General features: G+C 43.4%; 2 protein-coding genes across 4 annotated transcripts in view; both read left to right on the top strand.

Annotated features, from left to right (window-relative positions):
* LOC131394516 (zinc finger protein 709-like) overlaps positions 1-8,141 on the top strand; it is a 30,670-nt gene extending 22,529 nt beyond the window's left edge. For 2 of the 3 annotated variants that reach the window (XM_058525873.1, XM_058525874.1), the window contains exons 2-4: positions 3,722-3,848; positions 4,053-4,113; positions 4,498-8,141. In XM_058525873.1, coding sequence (XP_058381856.1) covers positions 3,722-3,848; positions 4,053-4,113; positions 4,498-7,204 — 2,895 coding nt within the window. In that variant the 3' untranslated portion in view covers positions 7,205-8,141. Of the gene's footprint in view, positions 1-2,954; positions 3,366-3,721; positions 3,849-4,052; positions 4,114-4,497 lie in introns of those variants that run through there. The other variant, XM_058525875.1, reaches the window with a different exon arrangement.
* LOC131394555 (zinc finger protein 709-like) overlaps positions 1-18,755 on the top strand; it is a 179,063-nt gene that overhangs the window by 26,464 nt on the left and 133,844 nt on the right. The gene's annotated exons all lie outside the window — the stretch shown is intronic.

Raw genomic sequence — 18,755 nt, 5'->3', positions numbered from 1 at the left:
GTTTTAATTTCATTTAGTTCAAAATAATATTTTTATGTCTCTTGAGACTTCTTCTTTGGTCCTATGTATTATTTAGAAGTATGTTGTTGAATCTGCACATAATTGGGAGTTTTCCGACTATGTTTCTGTTATTGACTTCTAGATGAATGCCTAGGTGGTGTGAGAGAACATTTTGTATGACTCCTGTTTTATCAGATTTGTTAAGGTGTGCTCTATGTCCCACAATCTGGTTTGTCTTTGTGAATGTTCCATGAACTTGAGAAAAATTTAGGTTCTGCTGTTGTTGTATTCTATAGATTTCAGTGAAATGTAGTTATATATTCCACAGATTACAAGAAAATCCAGAATGTATATTGTGTTGTTGAAGTATTCCATAGATTATAATGAAACCCAGTTGTTTCACGGTGCTGTTCAGTTGACCTCTGTCCTTCCTCATCTTCTGCCTACTGGAGTTTATAATTTGTGATAAGGGGGTGTTAAATCCTACAGCTATAGTACTGGATTCGTCTGTTTCTCCTTGCATTCTATCAGTTTGTACCTCATGTATTTACCCCTCTGTTGTTATGCAGGTACACAGGAAGTATTGCTGTTACTTCTTGGAGAATATACTGCTTTATCAGTATCTAATGCCCCTCTCTATCTCTGAAGGTTCCTTGGTTTGAAATCTGCATTTTCTATAATTTATATACCTGTGGCACCTTTCTTTTGACTAGTTTTGGCATGGTCTATTTTTGTCTATCCCTTTACCCTTCATCTATCTGAGTTTTAGATTTAGAGTGGGTGTCTTGTAGACAGGATATAATTTTGTTTTTTGAAATCTGATACTACTGTGTCTTTCAATGTATCGAGACTGTTGATGAAACTGGTTATTGATACAGTTCGAGTAATATTTACTGAACCTTTTGCTGTTTTCTATTTTTATCCTTGTTTTTTTCTTTTTTCTTTCCACCTTTTTTCTGCCTTCTCTGGCTGAAAATGAGCATTTACTCTGATTCTGTTTTTCATTCTCTTCTAGGATATCAGTTACGAATTTTATTTTATTTTATTTTATTCATTCATTCATTCATTCATTCATTCATTTATTTATTGTGAGAAAGATTAGCCCTGAGCTAACATCTGTGCTAATCCTCCTCTTTTTGCTGAGGAAGACGGACTCTGAGCTAACATCTATTGCCAATCCTCCTCCTTTTTTTCCCCCCAAAGCCCCAGTACATAGTTGTATGTCATAGTTGCATATCCTTCTAGTTGCTGTATATGGGACCTGGCCTCAGCATGGCTGGAGAAGCGGTGTGTCGGTGCACACCCGGGATCCGAACCGGGGCCGCCAGTAGTGGAGTGCGCGCACTTAACCGCTAAGCCACGGGGCCGGCCTCGGTTACGCATTTTTTTAAAACTCATTTTTTAGTGGTTGCCCTTGAGTTTTCAGCATATGTTTACAACTAACGCGCCTCCTCTGCCAAATAGCACCCTCCACTTCACTGTTGTGCAAGTACTTCTTAACACACTATTCCCAATTTCCCCCTCCCTGTCCCATGTCACATTGCTGTCATTTATTTCACTTGTGCACAAGCTTCTCATTACCAAATACATTCTGGCTAATATTATTTTAAACAAAGTGTCATCTATATTAATTATAAATATATCAAAGTTATTTTTCTAATCTTTTACTTTTTTCTTTTTTTTTAAATGTTTATTTATTCATTTATTTATTCTTTGCTGAGGAATACTGGCCCTGGGCTAACATCCATGCCCATCTTCCTCCACTTTATATGGGACGCCGCCACAGCATGGCCTGATAAGCGGTGCATCGGTGTGCTCCCGGGATCCGAACCCGGGCCACCAGAGGCAGAGCAGGCGCACTTAACTGCTACGCCATGGGGCCGGCCCTCTACCTTTCTCATTTACATACTTTCTCATAAATTTTTGAACATTTCTTTCAAAGTAGGTGTACTCATGACAAATTTCCTTACTTTTTGTCTCAGACAGTCCTTATTTTGCCTTTATTTTTGAAGGAGAATTTTGCTTGACAGAGCATTCTAGGCTAGTGGATTTTTGTTTTCCTAACTTCAAATATTTCACTCTGTTCTTTTCTTGCTTGCATGGTTTTTAAAAGGAGTCCAATTTAATTCAAATCTTTGTTTCTTTATAGCTAAGCTGTGTTTCTTCTCTGGCATTTCTCAATATATTCTCTGTCTTTGATTTTTCTCTCGTTTGAATAGGATATCCTTGGGTGTGTGCTTTTGTAGTTTGTCATGTTTAGGCTTCTCTGAGCTTCCTGGATGATCAGTTTACCAGCTATCATTAATTGTAGGATATTTGGTTGACTGTTACTTCACTTGTTTCTTCTGTTTCCCTCTGTCTTTCTTTTCCTTCAGGTATTCCTATTATGTACGTTTAACCTTCTGTTATAGAGTGTTGTCTTAAACTTCATGGATATTGTGTTCTGTCTTTTTTGTTCTTTTTATGTTTGCATTAGCCTCTGGTGAAATAGGTTATTTGTTTACTACAAGTCTTGTTAAGAACAAAATACCTGGGGCATATTTCAAAAAGCTATCTTGTTTTCACTTTCCCAATTTGGGAGACCCCGCTTTGCCCTATGACCTCAAGGCTCTCATGACCTGAGAAGAATTGTTCAAGTTCATTCATTTTCTTCTTATGAGATCAAGAATGACAGTTTCTAAGTTTCTTCAGTGTGGGATCAGAAGTTGGCAGGGCATCATCTAGAGTGCCTGGGTGGGAAACACTTGCTGTTTAGTTGGAAAATGGAAGCTTTATGTTGTTTTGGAGGAAAGCACTTTTAAATCCTTCATTTATTTTATAATCATGGGCAAATTTACCATCAAACCTGCGTGGACTTAGTGAACTCTGTAGTTCTTAACCTGCTTTCTAGGGCAGCAAAGCTCCGGGTACACGGTTAGCATTTGACTGGAAAGAGCTTTCTGGGCATATTGTTATCTCACTGTGCATTCTAAAAGTTTCTGGGAAGTATCCTTGAGGCACATGAGTATAGGTATTTTATGGTCTAAGTTGTCATGCCTTCTTCCTTGTGTCTGAATTGTAAGTTCCAGGTAACTTTCTAGCCTCCTCAAATCATACAGAGAGAGAAAAGAAGAACTGAGTCGATGATGAATGTACCACAAGAACATTTATATTCAGGCAGCTATCTCTGATTACTCGTAGTGGCCTGGATTACTTTAGGACAATGTGGCCAGCTAGGCTTTGTTAAAAGTTTGATTTCTACAGGCCTCCGGGACTCTCTCTTTGGTGATAGGACTAGACAACAATGCTTCCAGTTCTTCACTGTGTTTTTATTCATGGAAACGTCGTGCAGATTTGACTCTCTGACTCATGGAGTGCTGTAACTGGTGGGTAATAAGGAAGAAAATGAAAGAATTTTTCTCACAAGGAATCATGTTTCATAGAATGATATTTGTTTTATTTATATAGCATTTTTGTCATTTCCCCGACATGCTCTGGAGCCTGCCATTACAGAGAAATACAATGTAATGTGATCACAGTAAAAATGTGTAAATAATTTCTGTGTTGATAATGCAGATAAATTGAGGAGGAAGTGTGTACAAAAAAGCAATGAAGTTTTGATGATAGAAAATATGTGTTTAGAAATGACAGAATCACACGTAACATTTCTACAAATGGAGTGCAGATCCGCAGTGTCATCAGTCTTATGCATCCTACTCTACACATATTTGTGATGTTTTAGGATTCAGTAGCCATTGAGGATGTGGCTGTGAACTTCACCCCAGAAGAGTGGACTTTACTGGATCCTTCACAGAGGAAACTCTACAGAGATGTGATGTGCGAAACCTTCAGGAACCTGGCCTCTATAGGTGAGACTGAAGACATTCCCTCTCTTCATCAAGTAGAGAACAAGTGTTTCTTGCCCATCAGCATTGTTCCAGGATGTAGAATGTAGAAATAGGAGATGTTGATAAATAAACTAGAAATGATCATTGATCATGACTGTCTTAGAATCCATAATTTTTCTATAATTTCTAATACGTTGAAATCAACATTCTGGGTCTGCATTTCAGGAAAATCATGGGAAGATAATGATGTTGAAGTTAAAAACACAAGCCAGGGAAGAAAATTAAGGTGAGTCACACTCAGAATAGAAAGCAGTGTGCCCCATTAGAATAATGATATGTTAAGAAATTTTAAAAAGAAGCAAACAAAAACAACCCTTGCTTCAAATTCAGGTATTAGAAAATTTTCACCAAATAGACTTTTTGAAATGTGATGTAGATGTTCAGTTTTTGCAAAAAGGTTCACTTGGAAGTATGAATAAACCCTATATGTGAATATCACTGTTTGGAAAAGCAAGCATGAAGTCCTCTTGCAGAGCATTCAGTATATTCAATTTCCAGGAATTCAGACAAGACAGAAAAGCTAAACTTTTCCTATAAATCATAATAAATTATAACAAATGTAAAACATTAATAAAAAAATCATTTATAACGTTCTTCCCCTTTTTTACAGAAATCGTATGTTACAGAGACTCTTCAAAAGTGAAGATAGTCGTCTATGTCAAGAAAACATCAGCCTAAATCCAAATCGCAGTCTGAACAAGAAAACTACAGGTGATAAACCATGTGAATGCAGTGCATGTGGAGTAGTCTTCATGCATCATTCATCCCTTAAAAGGCACATTAGATGTCACACTGAATACAAACTGTATGACTACCAAAAAGATGGAGAGAAGCAATATAAATGTAAGGAATGTGGAAAAGCCTTCCCTTTTCACAAGTCTCTTGAAATACATGAAAGAATTCATACTGGAGAGAAACTCTATGAATGTAAAAATTGTAGTAAAGCATTCACTTCTTCCAGTTCCCTTCAGAGACATGAAAGAAATCACACTGGAGAGAAACCCTATGAATGTAAAGAATGCGGGAAAGCCTTCAGGTGTAGCAGTTCTCTTCGAAAACATGAAATAACTCACACTGGAGAGAAACCTCATGAATGTAAAATCTGCAGTAAAGCATTCACTTCTTCCAGTTACCTTCGAGAACATGAAAGAATTCATACTGGAGAGAAACGCTATAAATGTAAAAAATGCAGTAAAGCATTCACTTCTTCCAGTTCTTTTCGAAGACATGAAAGAATTCACACTGGAGAGAAACCCTATGAATGTAAAAACTGCAGTAAAGCATTCGCTTCTTCCAGTTATCTTCGAGAACATGAAAGAATTCATACTGGAGAGAAACTCTATGAATGTAAAAATTGTGGTAAGGCATTCACTTCTTCCAGTTCCCTTCAGAGACATGAAAGAAATCACACTGGAGAGAAACCCTATGAATGTAAAGAATGCGGGAAAGCCTTCAGTTATAGCAGTTCTCTTCGAAAACATGAAAGAATTCACACTGGAGAGAAACTCTATGAATGTAAAAATTGTAGTAAAGCATTCACTTCTTCCAGTTCCCTTCAGAGACATGAAAGAAATCACACTGGAGAGAAACCCTATGAATGTAAAGAATGCGGGAAAGCCTTCAGTTTTAGCAGTTCTCTTCGAAAACATGAAATAACTCACACTGGAGAGAAACCTCATGAATGTAAAAACTGCAGTAAAGCATTCACTTCTTCCAGTTATCTTCGAGAACATGAAAGAATTCATACTGGAGAGAAACCCTATAAATGTAAAAAATGCAGTAAAGCATTCACTTCTTCCAGTTCTCTTCGAAGACATGAAAGAATTCACACTGGAGAGAAACCCTATGAATGTAAAAACTGCAGTAAAGCATTCGCTTTTTCCAGTTATCTTCGAGAACATGAAAGAATTCATACTGGAGAGAAACTCTATGAATGTAAAAATTGTGGTAAGGCATTCACTTCTTCCAGTTCCCTTCAGAAACATGAAAGAAATCACACTGGAGAGAAACCCTATGAATGTAAAGAATGCGGGAAAGCCTTCAGTTGTAGCAGTTCTCTTCGAAAACATGAAATAATTCACACTGGAGAGAAACTATATGAATGTAAAAATTGTAGTAAAGCATTCACTTCTTCCAGTTCCCTTCAGAGACATGAAAGAAATCACACTGGAGAGAAACCCTATGAATGTAAAGAATGCGGGAAAGCCTTCAGGTGTAGCAGTTCTCTTCGAAAACATGAAATAACTCACACTGGAGAGAAACCTCATGAATGTAAAAACTGCAGTAAAGCATTCACTACTTCCAGTTATCTTCGAGAACATGAAAGAATTCATACTGGAGAGAAACGCTATAAATGTAAAAAATGCAGTAAAGCATTCACTTCTTCCAGTTCTCTTCGAAGACATGAAAGAATTCACACTGGAGAGAAACCCTATGAATGTAAAAACTGCAGTAAAGCATTCACTTCTTCCAGTTATCTTCGAGAACATGAAAGAATTCATACTGGAGAGAAACCCTATGAATGTAAAAAATGCAGTAAAGCATTCAGTTCTTCCAGTTTTCTTAAAATACATGAAAGAACTCATACTGGAGAGAAACCCTATGAATGTAAAGAATGTGGGAAATCCTTCAGTTGTAGTAGTTCTCTTCGAAAACATGAAATAACTCACACAGGAGAGAAACATGAATGTAAAAAATGCAGTAAAGCATTCACTTTTTCCACTTGTCTTCAAAGACATGAAAGAACTCATACTGGAGAGAAACCCTATGAGTGTAAAGAATGCAGGAAAGCCTTCAGTTGTAGTAGTTCTCTTCGAAAACATGAAATAACTCACACAGGAGAGAAACATGAATGTAAAAAATGCAGTAAAACATTCACTTCTTCTAGTTCTCTTCAAGTACATGAAAGAATTCACACTGGAGAGAAACCCTATGAATGTAAAAATTGCAGTAAAGCATTCAGGTCTTCCAGTTATCTTCGAGAACATGAAAGAATTCATACTGGAGAGAAACGCTATAAATGTAAGAAATGCAGTAAAGCATTCATCTTTTCCGGTTCTCTTAAAGTACATGAAATAACTCACACTGGAGAGAAACCCTATGAATGTAAAAAATGCAGTAAAGCATTCAGTTTCTCCAGTTTTCTTCAACAACATGAAAGAATTCATACTGGAGAGAAACCCTATGAATGTGAAAAATGCAGTAAAGCATTCACTTTTTCCACTTCTTTGCGAAGACATGCAAGAACTCATACTGGAGAGAAACCCTCTGAATGTAAGGAATATATGAAAGCCTTTATGATTCCTTCAAGCCTTTGATCTCACCTGTTCTTTCACGCTGGAGATGGACGTTACTAGCATAAGCAATGTGAGAAAGTGTTCATTTCTCCCAGTGCATTTTGAATATGTGAAAGGAGTCATAGAACAGACAAACCCTATGAATGTAAGGAATGTGGGAAAGCCTTTATAATTCCCTCAAGCCTTCAATCCCAGATGGTCTTCCTCACTGGAAATGGATCGTATAAATGTAAGGAACGTGAGAAAGCCTTCACTTCTCCCAGTTTTCTTCAGACACATGAAAGAACTCATACTGGAGAGAAAGCTTATGAATTTAAGGAATGTGCACAAACATTCACTTATCACATATCACTTCAAAGAAATGAAAGAAGTCACACTGGAGAAACACTATGAATGTCAGTAAAATGAGAAAGCCTTTATTTTTCATGAAAACCTTTGAGGAAGTGCAAGAATGCACACTAGAAGAAATACCATGTAAAGATAAAGAATGTGGAAAGGGCTTTTGTCATCCAGTTCTTTCTGAAGGCATGAAGGACTCAATAACCTCTTGAATGTAAGTAGCATGGAAAAGACTTCAATTGGCCCACCCCCTTCTATGTGATACTTTTACCAAAAAGAAGTATAAATGTAAGTGATATGAGAAAGCTTATTGGAAATTAATTTCTGTATCATATTCTAGAAAACTTTCAACATGAAATTCAGAGATGTTACAGAAGTTGTAAACATTGTGTTTACCAAGTTACTTCTCAAAGTGCAGCATGAGAGTGTGGATTTCTATTACTTTCAGAAAAGACTATTGAGATGAGATAATTTTGCAAGTCATCCTTTATCAATAGTACATAAGATTAATAGATACTGTTTTTTCTTTAAATCAGTTAGTAATGTTTTCTCTTTTTTTATAATGTGTTAATTGTTCTGTGTTAAGGGGCTATTAAAAATGACACTGTGTTTGTTGGGATTTCCTTACTGTCCTTGTATTGCAGATCCTGGATATGCCGAATCCTTTGTATATATTGTACTTTTCTTAGAGAATTCTCTTTCTGGGGGGTGGTGGGTATAAGAGGCTGTTTCCATTTTTGCACTGTTAAACAGGGCTATCTTCTTGAGAAGAACAGGACATCAACATTTCAGACCTTGTGTCCAGGTCCCTGTTGCTGAGGGTCAGTAAGTACTGGGTGAGTGTGCCTGTAAAGGGGGGACAGCATTGTTTCAGTCTCTACGTGTGGAAATGAGGTGACGCCTTTGGAGTGATGTGATCACCCTGGTTCCATCTCATGAGGTGAGTGTAACATAAGTCACTTCTGAGGGGCCAGGAGACATAATTGAGAGGACCTGTGGCTGCTGTCTCTTTACTGCACTGTGTCCTCAGCTCCTAAAATGGGATTGTCATTCAGAGAGAGGCTTCCCATTGTCCCCAAAGCAGCTCCAGGGTCCTGGCATAGAGATTTTGCCTGAACATGGCGGTGAAGTGAGCCTTAAAACACGAAGCTCTTAATCATTTTCCAAAGAATTAACTTTGATGGCCCAAGATCATGAGAAGTTGAAGTCCAAGGACACTCTCAAGAAAGTGGTGAAGGAGGTGAAAGGCAATTAGGAGTAGATTTGTGTATTTATTGAAGATATAGCCTGAAATATAGGCTGACACTTTTTCTGAAAAAACAACAACAGGAAATTACACTGCTGAGAGGAGGCTTACAAGGCTCAGAACAAATATCACCCAGTGACTGGAAAATATTTCTATAAAGGAGTCAGAATTTTATTGAATTGGTTGTGAAAGCAAGTTATGCCCCCCAGGAAATTGGTGAACACAGTAAAGCAATCAGCCAGCAAATAATGGAGTCTAGCCACTGGCTGTGGTTCATGAAAGAGAAAGAGAGCCCTCCCCATACCAGTGTTCCAGGAGAGTAGGCTTTCCCAAAGTTATGTCCACTTCCAAAAGCTATGTCAGAGGTTCCACTCTGTGTGGAGGACACAGACTTAAATCCAGCCAATCAATGAACAAATAAGCCAATTACAGTGAAAACCACCAGAAGGAAGGGGACTAGTACCTGGCGTTACTACAATCTATTACCTAAAATGTCTGATGTGCAACAAAATTACAAGACATGCAAAGATACGGGCAAGTAAGAACCATACAGTGGGAGAAACAGCAGTTGAAAAAATGACCCAACTCTTACAAGGAAACCCCAGTGAAATTAACAGCTGATGTCTCAGAAAAAAGGGAGGCCAGAAAGCAGAGGGATAACATATTCAAAGCACACAAAGAAAAACTCCTCTCAACCAGCAACCCTATATTCACCAAAACTACCTTGTAAAATATGAAGGTGAAATAAAGACTCTCAGATTTAAAAAAAAAAAAAAAAAAGCAAAAGTAAGAGAATATATTGATAGCGAACTGCCGTGCAAGAATGACTGAAGGTCAGAAATAACAGAAGTAAAACCAATGAGTCATCAAAGTAGTAATTAATAAAGGCTTATTGTGAGATCTACTCAAGAAAATCTCTGAAGATTTGTAAGAAATGTGAGTCTGGTATTTGAACCAAAAGCACTCCTTCCCTAGTTCCTCCCAGCTCACATTGGTGAAGACTCCCCTCCAGACTCCTGCAGTCTAGAACACACAGCACCCTGTCATCCCAGCTCCCACTCAGAGGGCTTGCTTCCTGGGAAGAACAGGACTTTAAATTTTCAAACCCTGCCCCCAACTGCCTGTTGCTGAGGGTTAACAAGTGCTGGGTGAGTTTGCTTGAAAAGTTGGGACACCATTGTTCCAGTCCCTCCACATGGAACTGAAGTGATATCTTTGGAGTGGTGTGCTCACAGTACTGGTGCACTGGTCACTCTGTCCCAGGTGACCCAGCTTATGAGGTGGCTGGAACACAAGTCATTCATAAGGTGCCAGGAGACACAATGAAGAGGACCTCTGGCTGTTGTCTCTCCCCTCCCCTGAGCACTCAACTCCTGAAATGGGATTGTGACTCAGAAAGAAGCTTCCCATTGTCCTCCAAACAACCACAGGGTCGTGGCGCAGAGATCTTTCCTGAACTGGAGGGTGAAGCAAGCCATAAAACACATAGCTCTTATTACCTTTCCAGAGAATTAACTTGGCCGGCAAAAGATCATGAAAAGTTCAAGTCAAAGGGCACTCAAGAAAATGGAGAATGAGGTGAAAGTCAATTAGGAGTAGATGTGTGTATTTCATAAAGATACAGCTTAGACTGTAGGCTGACTAGTTTTCTGGAGAGAACCAGTGAATTATTCTGCTGGGAGGAGGCTTCCAAGGGTCAGAACAAATATCAAAGAGTGACTTCAGAAAGTATTTCTACAAAGGAGCTGGAATGTTATTGGATTAATTGGTAGAGCAAATTATGCCTCCAAGGACATTGGGGAAAAGAATAGGGCAATCAGCCTGCAATTAGTTGAATTTAACCTCTAATTTAACCACTGGAGTGGTTAAATTCAGAGGAAGAGAGCCCCAGCAATACCACTGTCCCCCCAGGATAGCAGTGGGCTCACCCAAAGCTGTGTCCACCTGAGGAGCCAGATAAGAGGTTTCCCTCTGTACGGCTGGGTGATGAGAAAAATAACTTTTGTTTTTCTGAGTTGCTGCCTAGGCGTGTTACAGTGTGACACCCCTGCTCACTCCCAGAATCCGGACATTTAAAGAAGGACCTGAGCTTAGGATTCCCACCACAAGTTCCCACTTTACTTTCCCAGGACACCTTTTAAAATAAGCACTGAGAGTTGAGCCCGTGAAAAGTTGGTGACCTCTGCCCCAACCACCTTGTAAGTAATGGGCGCTTGCTCCCTGCTCTCTACCTCCTGCTGGCTGTTGACCTGGCACACAGGACTGCCCTTCCCCCAGCTCACTGCACCCTCACCCCCTGCTTCTGTGATCTGTACATAATAAATCTTGTGACTCTGCTTCCTCTGGGTGGGTATCTTGAAACTGCACCTTCAATCAAAATGATGCTGTGGGTTTCACTTCCCCTAAGTGGGAGCTTGGATGCTGCGGGAGCTCCCTGCTGGCCCCACGTAGATGCCCCCTCATTCAACAGGTCATATTCTGCCCATTAATCCAATACACCAGCTCCAGCTTCTCCACACACTTGGTAATGGGGATGGCGTTGTGGGTGGTTTGTACCCCACTCAATGCCTTGGAGCTGTGAAGGGCTTATTAACCTCCTCTCCGAGACTGCTCAGTCTCTCTGGGAAGGAACCGCTGCTTGCTGGCGGGTTGTGGCGGGGGTTTCTGCTGCTGCATATTGCTGCTGCCAGGTATTTCCTTGGATCCCCACACTACATTGTCAGTGCTGCCAAAGGTCAGACTGCCCCACAGAGACTGACCTGCAGGCCTCAGTCTGAGGGGGGTGTGTTTCCCGTTTGTCTCTGAATGAGCCCCACTGGGTGTCAGTCTGGAGGTGATCAGCTATAATCATATTAGAAAGTCCTAGTGTTGAACCAAGGTGAGCTAAGTGGGAAGGTAGGGCCCTGCCTCTTTCTCCCAGAAGGAACCAGGGGCCTGGGCTATCAGGCCCTGGGAGCCAAGGAGAGTTCCCCTACATTAGTGCTGGAAGGGGAGGCCGGCTGCTGCGCCCACTGTGTCAGTGGTCAGTATTGGGGTGTTGAGCTTGGACAGCCAGCCCTAACCTGTGACAGAGGCAGCTCTACCACAAACGACATGGCACACTGGCCAAACAAGTGCTGCTGAGACAAGTGCTTCTTATGTTGCTGCATTCCTTGCTGCTGTCACAGTTTGTCCCTTGACCCCATGGGATATTGGGAGTCCCACCCCTGATATGGTGCTGCAAAGTGAATTCTTGCTAAAAGCAGGGCCCCTGAGCACATGCCACCAGCTCCTCCCAAGTCCCCAGAGAAGGTTGAAAAACTACCAGATGCTCGTAAGACCCCTGCTCAAATGGCTTGGGCTTTACGGAGCATGGCAGTGTGTCAACCTGCCCAATCGCCATTGCTACATTATGGGGCTCGGGAGCTTTCCCGAATACATCAGCTAACTTTGCACAGGTAGAGGTTGACTCCAGACCCCCACAGGTTGATTGGGAAACCCTAGAATGGGAGGTGGCAGCATACAAGTCAGGGAAGAGGCAACCTCCTGCCGAGTTCCCCGTCACTCTCCATGGTACCAAGAGGTCCAGTGATGACCAGCATGAACAAGAGACAGAAACACGTAACTACATCATGACAGAAATGCAAGGTTTTCTAGAAAAATTTGTCTAAATGGAGGAGGAGAAGGGCACTGGTTGGCTTTTACAGGGCTTTGGAACCAGCTCCAAGCTGTTGCTCACAGCAGCTGAGATGTGCCATCTGGCCAGATTGGCCAAAGATCCCCAAATTCACCGTTTGTTAAAAAAATCTAAAGATATTGAGAGCCCATTTTATTAGAGACAGCCTAGGGGAGCCTGTGAACTTGTCACCACGGCGAGGGTGCTCCCAAATGAGTTGAGCCACCAGGACAGAAGATGGAGACAATAAAAACGGAAATGGACTCTGAAGAAGAGACACCACCCCTCCCCCACCACCAAGGCTCTGGAGCCGACAGGGATAAGGAGGAAGAAGCTCTGCCTCTCCTGACTTGGAGTTTTATGGCTTAGGACCAAGCCCATCTGTCAGTCACAGTTATTACAGCTAAGGCTCACTGTGAGTGGAAAACCCCGGATGAAATGCATATCCTATTACATAAAATTGGGATGGTTCAATGGGTGTATCATTTTGTTGAGTTCCATGCTCTCACAGAGCCCCTGACCATTTCCAACCCAGAGGAGGCAGAGTTGGGGCGAGCATCTAAGGAGTTCTTCTTAAAGGGCTGCCCCCTAATTATAAGACCATGATGTTACAATTCATAGAAATGGCAGGTACAGTACAACAGCAGCAACTGCATCAGTGCTGTAGCTGGACACAAAAAAGAGAATTTTCCTGAAGCACAAATCTTGTTTGCTAGTATAAGTGAATGCGTCCCACTGCCCCCTCGGCCAGGAACCCAACAGAGGGGCCCTAGGAAACATGGGGGCTTCCAGGCCCCCTGTTGCTCCCACAGAGGGGTGGCACCTCAACCCAGCTCCCTCCCTCGTGAGATGACCACGGGTCTGCCTGTATTGGCAGCTCTGGAGATCAGGGGTCCCTAATGACCTAAGTTTGGGACAACCCGACCACAAGTTAGAAGCATTTGCTCAGGCGCTGTGGGTTCCTCAAGAGACTGCTGGCCCTGCCCGAAGGATGGATGCTGTCACCCATCAGAATGTCCCAGCCCTGGCAGCAGCATCTGGTATCCCGTACCCTGATGTCTGAGCATGGCAGCCATCAAGTCCCCTGCCATAGGAACCTGGCCATTCCCTGGAGCTTGTCCCTTCCCTGGGGGACAATCGCCTGTATACTTCTTTATCCATTGGGACACACACAATAAACAACATTTTACTGCTCTCATTGACCCTGGAGACCAATTACAGTGCTTCCCGGGAACCCTCCAAACATAAGTGAGGGGCACCTTTTAAATTAAAAGAGGTAACAGGTAGGGTGGGAGAAGGCATTCAACTTCCATTGGATGTCGCTCTTGGAACAACTTGTATTAAAAATTTTTTAGTGGTGGTGACCCCTCTGGCCCTGCCCTTTCCTGTTATACATATGGATGCCTTGAGGCACCACCACACCATCTGGAACAAACCCACATTCCAGGCCTTCCTGGTGGGAGCTGCACATTGGGAGAGAGTTAACCTGCCACTCCTGGTTAGGACAGTAAATACCCCCCAATATTGTACACAACAGGGGACTGAGGAATTGCAGCCCATAGTTCAAGATTTATTAAACACCATTTCTCCTTTCAGTTCTCCCATTTGGCAGGTATCAAAGCCCGCTACTGTAGAGTGGCACCTATGGTCGACTACCAAAATTTAAATGCTCAGGTGCCCTCTATTAAGGCTCCCATTCCCAACATTCTGCAATGAATTGAAGACATCCAAAGGGCTCCAGGGGACTACTTTGCTGAGATCGATTTAGCTAATATGTTCTATTCAGTATCCATCACCAGCCAGATCATTTGCATATTCAGAGGCACCCAATATACCTTTACCCGGCTGCCCCTGGGCTATCTTAACAGCCAGGCTATTTGCCCACAATCTTTGCTGGGAAGACCTGGATGCCCTTACAGTGTCCCCTTGCTCTGTCTGACATTATATTGATGGCATTCTAACTTGGGGCCCCTCGGAGGATGTGGTGTGTGAGGTCCTAACATGGCTGGTGACCCACCTACAACATCAAGGTTGGGCTATTGCCCCACATAAAATTCAAGGGCAGCCACAACTGTTAAATTTCTGGGCATTAAATGTCCTCTAAAGCTTGGGAAATTCCACTTCCAATTAAACATCAATTGTTAACTATTCAGCCTCCCATTAAGCTATGACAAGCCCAAAACTGTCTTACATATCTTCACATTTTGGAGGCAAAACATACCACATTTATCCATCATTCTCAGACCCATTTATGCAGTTACTCACAAGTCATCCACGTTTCACCGGGGAGAAGCTCACCAGCAAGGCTTACAGCTGGTGCAAAGGTCAATTCATCAAGCTTCTCTCCTGCATCCTCCTGGCTCCTCCTTCTGGATTGAGGCACTGGCCACCATGGACTACACACCCTGGACCCATGGACTAAACGTGGCTCCTCCTGGTTGCCTATGGGCTTCTGGACCAGACGGCTGCCCTCCACAGCTGCCTGCTATATCCCTTTAAAATGTCAAGTTCTGGCCACCTACTGGGCTGTGTTAGAAATAGAGGCCTTCACAGGAAAGGAGCCTGCTCTCCTGCGTGCCCACGTTGCTGTTACATCATGGATAAGTGATGCCTCCCAACAGTGGCTCGGCATGGCTACAAATGCCTCCTTACTAAAATGGAAATGGTACCTTCAGGAATGGGCTAAACCTGACATGGCAGGCCTTTCTATTTTTCTTTTTTTTTAATTTTTTTGTTTGTTTGTTTTTGTTTTCTGTGAGGAAGATCAGCCTGAGCTAACATCCATGCCAATCTTCCTCTTTTTTGCTGAATAAGACTGGCCCTGAGCTAACACCCGTGCCCATCTTCCTCCACTTTATGTGGGACGCTGCCACAGCATGGCCGGACAGGCGGTGCGTCAGTGTGCGCCTGGGATCTGAACCCGGGCCGCCAGCAGCAGAGCACACGCACTTAACCACTACGCCACGGGGCCGGCCCCAGGTCTTTCTAAATTACAGGAGGATGTGAGTTCCCTGGTCTTTAGCAACCTGCCCACAGACCTTGAGGAACTGGTGGCAGCACCCCCATTGCCTAAGACTCTGGTGACCTGGGGAAGCCCCTGGGAAGAGCTGAGGGAGTGACAAAAGGAGCCTGTGTACTTCACAGACAGCAATGCCACCACTATCCATTCTGGAGCCTGATGCAGAGTATACTGTACCATCCTGCCAGCGGTCTACTCTTATCAAAGATGGCAAATCAGGGTGAGCTCAGCTTCCTGAGGTGGTGGCAGTACAAATGGCTGTGCAGAGCGCCATTGCCCATGACAAGTCTCTTGTCCACATTTTTACTGACTCCTGAGTGTTTGCTAACAGGCTAGTGGTTCGGTCAGGCCAATGGCAGTGGGACAATTTTCACATTCAGGGCTCTCCCATTTGGAGTGCCCCTATTTGGAGGGACGTTCCCCAGGCATCAGTCACAATTAAGGTGACTCACATTTCGGAACATACAAATGCTACCACAGCACAGGCTGTATTTACGGAAAGGCAGGTGCCCTTGCCCGAATCCAAGTCACCACCTGTTCGGGGCTCTCAACCACCAACTCCTTACGAACAAATGTGGACTCCACCCTCTACCACAAAACTGCAGCTTCCCCCATCAATCTATCCTCAGCTCCCCTATTCCGGCCTTTCTTAGTCACCACTTCCATCTTCCTTATTCCCTGGCTGGATGGTCCTATATCTCTTTGGGTCATGGGGGACCTGCTGCCACTCTGGCCTGGGCCCACAGCAGGGGCATTTCCTTTATGGCAGCCCTTACAAAATGCATTGTTTTGAATCACAAACTATGAACCCAAACCAAACACTGGAAACTGCCTCATCATGCTTTCATTCTGGGAGACGCCTGCCATTGTCGGGATGATTTCGTAAGGCCACTTCCTCCATCTGCAGGCACTACCCTCTTCACTATTACACGTGTGGATACTTTTAGTGGCCAACTGCTTGCTCCACCCACCAGGAACACCTCTGCAGAGCAGGTAATCTCTTTTTTTCTACGTATATCTTGCCCCCATTCGGCCCTCCTGACATCACTGACTCAGATCAAGGACCTCATTTTACTGCCCACATAACCCAACAGTGGGCTCTCCAACAGGGCGTCCAACGGAACCTTCATCTCCCATACCAGCTACAGGCTCTGGCATTACTGACCGCCACAATGGCCTTGTCAAATCCTGGCTCCTTAAGTTTCCAGGAGGTAAATGGATGCCTAGATGGACTTCCTTGCTGCCAGGGGCACTTGCAACTTTAAACTCTAAGCCATATGGCCATCATTCTCCTCACACCAACTGGGCTCCCCCAGCCATGCTGCAGATGACTGTTACCATGGGGGAATCTTATGGCTTCATCTTACTATGTACATTGTATGTATTATGGGCAATATTATGTAGATTTTCACGACAATTTTAAGTCCCCTTACATATCCAAAATGTTGATCTCAATGTCTTCCAATATTCATTGGTAGCCAATTGGGGGCAGGTGGTTAGCTATGAGCCCCTGGTCACATGTAGTCCTGTCCCATTAGAAGAACACAGAGCCACTAGGCTGCTGCTGGACCACTCTTCCCTACATGATATGCAAACACCAGCTGAAATTCCAGTGTAGAGTGGCTTTAGTGGATGGCTCATTTCTCCTAACCATCCCTCCCCATAGGAAGTGGAAATAATTGTACCTGGACCCACTGAAGGAAGCGTGTGGATCTCTAAAAGGGAAAAGAGGCCCTCAGGTTGGTTGGCACCAGCAACACTAGAAGATGACAGCATGGCAAGATGGTCACAACACTTGGCCCTACCCTACTTTGGAGAAGGCCACCAAGGAGCTGTTGGTCCATAGCAGCCCCATAATACATCTTCACATGGGACAGTCAGTGGGCAGAGGGAAAGCTATAAAATGTAGATGCTCACTGCTGCTGGCCTTACTCTGTGCCTTTTGTGCCATCTAGGTCATGGGGCTTCTCCTCAACTCCAGAAGGCAATGCTGGAAAGTTGCTGGAACTGCACAGCACCCACCTATAAATGCAACCCAGGATGGGGGGATGGTGCATGTTGGAAGTCAGCCCTAGAGGGGCTGCATCCAAAGTGCCACCAGGGGTGGATACTAGCTGGGTGATTCAAACACTCTAAAATGGGACCAATGGCACAAATGCTTCAGTGTCACCAACCCTGCCCAGTCACCAACATCCTGATGTTTGGTCACTGGCCATTATACTGTCCTAATTTCAACCCTAATTGGATGACAAACTTATGCAGTTCAACCAGTATATACCATCTCTGGTAATACAAGCTGAAACATTAAATTGTTAGGAGCTCATAACAAAAATTTCTTTAAACCAAGGCTACCCATGTGCCTCCACCTTTACTATTTATGGATGGAGACCTCCTATGCCTCAGAGGAGAACACTGCCCAATCATTTGTGAGGTGCACCCCAAGGACCCCTACAATTTACTGTGAATTTTTGATACCAGTAGATGCTTCCGATGGTGCAAACCTTAATCAGGGCCTAATCTATATGACCCTGTTAGGTCCCTTGGCCCCTCAAGTCCCCTCCTGGGTGGCTACTTGAGAGAGCTTTCCTCCTCTGGGATGGCTCCCTTTACCTGCAACAATTCTGGAGATGACAGTGCCCCAGACCATGAAGTCAAGGGACACAACTTCATCACAAATGCTGCCTCCACAACCTTCCACTATAGCAGAGATGATGCCAAGGAAGACATGGTGGCCGATGATGGCAAGCACATCCTGGGATTTGGTTGCTGATCTGAATGCTTGTTTATCTAAATTCCTTGCCAAGACCCCCTTGAGTGGCATTTTCAGAATTAACTATATGTTTACCTCAAGGCCCTCCTGCTTACTACAATGCTTGCTGCCCAAGGGTGAGGTGGTACTCTACCTGCCAGGCTGCCCTCCTCTACACCATCGAGCTTTGGAAGGCCAAGGTGCGCGTCGAGTCTCACAGCCTTACAGGGGCCCCTTCAAACACTTCACTCAGTTGCTTGCCTTCACAACAACCTATACATAGGTCCACATTATGAGTCCAACTGAGAGTTAGTGAAATTAATTTCTGAACCCCTCCCTGGCTTTGGATGCTACCACCACCACAGCATCTCCCCATGCCCTCCAGGACCACAGCCACAGGGACATCTCACACCACCTGAAAGAACCCAGCCCCATGGTCACCACTCAAGGTTCCACAGTCCTCCCATTCAAGCCCTCCAAGACTCTTAATATTTTTGTGTGTGTGTGTGTGAGGAAGATCAGCCCTGAGCTAACATCCATGCTAATCCTCTTCTTTTTTTTGCT

Source organism: Diceros bicornis, chromosome 30 (assembly GCF_020826845.1).
Source record: "Diceros bicornis minor isolate mBicDic1 chromosome 30, mDicBic1.mat.cur, whole genome shotgun sequence".
In the NCBI taxonomy this organism is placed as follows: Eukaryota; Metazoa; Chordata; class Mammalia; order Perissodactyla; family Rhinocerotidae; genus Diceros; species Diceros bicornis.
This window is presented reverse-complemented; position numbering and strand designations above follow the sequence as displayed.